The 3,730-nt window shown below is 40.9% G+C and overlaps 1 protein-coding gene across 1 annotated transcript in view; it reads left to right on the top strand.

The window, feature by feature from the left end:
- Window positions 1-3,730, top strand: part of KANSL1L (KAT8 regulatory NSL complex subunit 1-like) — a gene marked incomplete at its 5' end in the record, with an annotated part of 40,725 nt that overhangs the window by 21,545 nt on the left and 15,450 nt on the right. Inside the window, one exon of the mRNA XM_010145705.1 lies at window positions 627-789. Coding sequence (XP_010144007.1) covers window positions 627-789 — 163 coding nt within the window. The remainder of the gene's footprint in view (window positions 1-626; window positions 790-3,730) is intronic.

A 3,730-nucleotide genomic window follows, 5' to 3' on the forward strand; every position in this document is an offset into this window, starting at 1 on the left:
TGTAGGGAATGCGTTGACTGAGAAGAGTGGAAGGGTTGTGAGTTGTTGTGGGTTGTGAATAGTGATGATCGTTGCAGAAGGACTGATTTCAGTAAGTGGAGGGGGATTTTATGTGGTGGATGTAATCGCTGCACTGCTAACAGATGAGTGGCACTGCTAGAATACAGCCTGGACTATGTCAAGACAGGAGCAAGCAGCTGAAGAGATTTCTTGGATTCAGGAAGCAGAAGTCCTGAAAATACAAGTAATGGTCATTTAATCATCTTGCCTCTGATGCAACTGCCAGATGTTTTGTTTATGCATCCGTATTGTGCCTTCTAAGGGGTGTTTGTTTGTCGTAGGATATAGCAAAATAATGATTGGGTAAGTTACATTTTCTGTGGAAACTTTGGCAGATGTTTCCTGGCCCTGATTGAAGGGGGTTTTTGTATTCTTTATATGGTGCATTCTAGTCAGTAGTAGGTGGAGGTAAGTCGTATTTAGGCTATCTGAAGTTTGTAGGAATATTTTTCCCATTCCCATATTAAAAGATGTCGCTCACTCACCTTTTTATTTTTTCCCTCTGGTCTAATCTGAAGGAAGCAAGTAAAGCAGAAGTTAACCTTTGTTTCTGTGTATCCTCGCAGACTTCGCTGTCCAGAGATGCCTCCTTTCCATATAAAATTCAGTTGCAATGCGTGCTGCCAGCCTCCGCTTTAAGCAGTAGTAAGTACAGCGCAGAATCTGGAATACTGGATTATGTGCAAGAGCTGGACTCTTCCTTCCATCCGGTCTTATCATTCCCTTCAGGTGAGTAACATCGTGACTTTTACAGAGGGTTGTTGTGTTTATGAGAGCTCTGCTGTTTATGGACTAACTTTTCTTCTGAGTGGTTTTCAGAACTTAATTCACTTACAGAAAACCTCACATTGGCAAAATACGTGAGGTTAGACTATAAGGGGAATCTCAACTTCATCCTGAGATGTGAGAAACACACCTTCTGGGTTTCCCATACCAGTAATGTGGAAACAATCAAGAAAGACTGGTCAGGGAGAGGGTGTTTTTTGCTTGTTTTCCTGGTGTGTCTAATTGAGTTGGTGTTAGTCCTTTAGATGGTGCTTTTGTCAACACACCTTGGTTGTGTGGTTCTCATAAGCAGCTGAGAGCTGTTCAGGCTCTTTGGACTAGGTCCTGAAGGCTTTATTTAGGTTTTCTAATTGTTTTTTGTGATAGTCAGCCTTTTTGGTGATCTTTGAAGTTTATGGTTTCTGTCATCTGATTCTTTAATCTTTTTGAACAATAATGCAGATGATGTTGCTTGTGATTCAGCCCTGAAACTAGTGCAGGTGCAACTTGACAGCGCTTGAGGCTTCAAAATAGGATATTAAATGCTGTTATCAGCAAAAGGGAATCATACTATCAGATTTTGGATTTTTTTTTTTTTATTATTATTATTTATTTTAGGAGAAAGTTATTTCCAGGTAGTTGCTGACAGTACAGGAATTCTGCTATTCTGAGGGGCTTCTTTGCCACAAAATAATGCTGAATTTGAGACTGGGACTTCTGTGGAACTGTTTGAGTCTTTAATCAAACCTGCTGTCTCCCCAGAATGACAGTATAGACATTGCAGCCTGGTATCAGGCAGTCAGGGGTTAAATTAAGTCTTGGATTTGGAGGACTTGTCACTGGCCTGTAGGGAAGATCCAAGCATGGACATGGAATCCTGAGAAGGTCTCAACTCTTGCAGGTTTACGAGGGTTTGCATCCTGTGTATGGGATAAAGAGGAGATTGTTTTGAGGAGCAGTCGGGGGAAACAGAACACTCACTCTGAGAACGCAACAGCAGACATCCCAGTCAGCCGGACTCTGTTGTGGAGAGGAGAGAAAAACACCTCTTAAATCTTCCTTCTTCACACACACTCTCTATCGCTTACGCTGTGACTCTGACAGCCTAGCTGGGCAGGAGCCACGGGGGTTAGGACTCTGTTCAAGGATAGTCATATAAGGCCATGCCCCTCGCATTCGTTCTTACCTTACTCTTAAGAGAGACTAAGGAATTTAACAAGAATATTGACATTTTCTTTTCTCCAATAAATGATTAGACATCATGAAAAAAACGGAAAGGCTTTGGGCTGTATTGTGGCTCCTGTTGATCACTTTGCCAGGATGGAGGAACAAAAATGTCATGTTTAGCTTCATTCTGATACCAAGAACATCTTTCTTTTGAGGAATATTTACTCTCTTTTCAAGGAGCCTTAGCCTTGCTAATAATAGTTGAGACAGAAAAAAAGTGCTGGATCCACTATCTCCTGCTCAGATGCCGTCCTCATATTTGAGAGATGCTAGCTTCGTGCTCTGCTCTGTGCTTTCTGTGCGTTGCTGTCTCTGCCTGCTTATGAAGACCGCTGGTCTATTTGTCCTTTTCTTTCATAGGACAGAATTACCGTGAATAAATGCGTGCTAGAAATTTTCCAGCTTGGTCAAGTAGCCTCATTCAGTTTTGTGTTGTCTTTGCAACCTCCTTAGTCATCCCTTTCCAGAGGGATAACTTCTCTTAAAGTACTGCTTGTAGAGTGCCCACATCTTTTAGCCCTCTATTCTGAATTTAGAAAAAAGTTTGTCAGCAGAGTAGAAGAAAAGGGGTTTGTTTTCATTTCCTCTATGTGTAAAAAAATATTATTGGTATTTGTTCCATTTTGAAACTGGCAGTTTGATTTTTCAGTGTGCAAGGGGGGATTAAATTTCGAGATGGAGATGTGGTTCTCTCTTGTACCTGGTTTTGTATTTTCAAAGTACTTATTCTCTTGGTTTTTACTTTCAGAGGAGGATCGTAATTTGGAGACAACCTAGTAAATGTAGCGTAGTGGAACTGGCTCACTAGTGTGCTCACTTCTGGGAGCATCATTGTCCTTACCGTTCTAAGTCTTGCCTTCTGAGTTTCCAGATTACCAAGGGTCTTGACCAAAGATATGTTAATGCTTGCAGCATCCCTTGAACCTAAAAGCACCTCTTTAAACTTGCACCCTAATAACTGGAAAATTGTAGTTTGTATCTAAGAAATCTGAGTCTCTGCAATTTCTGCACCTAGCTTGTGCATAAACTGGAACAAATGCTCCTGCCCTTTTGATTAAGATGCAGAAGCACATAATAAAAAAAAACTCTGAGACATCTGGGTGTTTTACAAGGGGATAAAAAAAACACCCACAGGAGAAATATTTTGTTTATTTCTTTACTTAAATGTTGTGATTAATAGACTTTTCAGACATTTTTTACTCAGAAGCAGAATAGCAAACAGCAAAACCCTTGGATTCTTGTGTAAAAATACATAGCTAGATCCATATCACGTGGAAATAAATTGTTCTTTTTAGTAAGCAACTTTTTGACGGTTGCTGTCCTGGCAAGTCCTGAAGGCACAGAGGCTCAGGTTGTATGTAAATAAAAGTAGTTTAATGCCCACGCTTTGGCCCTGCCCTCGGTCCCTTTCTCATTCTGAACCTAATAGTTGTCAAGCCTGCTTCTTATATTGACATCTTTTTTTTCTACCTAATTTCTCTTCTTTCTTGCAGTTTTCTTTCCAGAAAGGCTTTTCAGGTAGAACCTGTTTGTCTTAAGCCTTCCTGCCTTACAGCAGCGGGTAAATTCCTTTACCACCTGAGATGTTTTGCAGATTCAAAGGGTTCAGGGTTAGAACTCCCTCGGGAAATGAATTACATTGCCCTGCTGCAGCCTTTGCCAGAGAGCGAAAGCAGGA

This window comes from Buceros rhinoceros, unplaced genomic scaffold (assembly GCF_000710305.1).
Source record: "Buceros rhinoceros silvestris isolate BGI_N320 unplaced genomic scaffold, ASM71030v1 scaffold8281, whole genome shotgun sequence".
Classification (NCBI taxonomy): Eukaryota; Metazoa; Chordata; class Aves; order Bucerotiformes; family Bucerotidae; genus Buceros; species Buceros rhinoceros.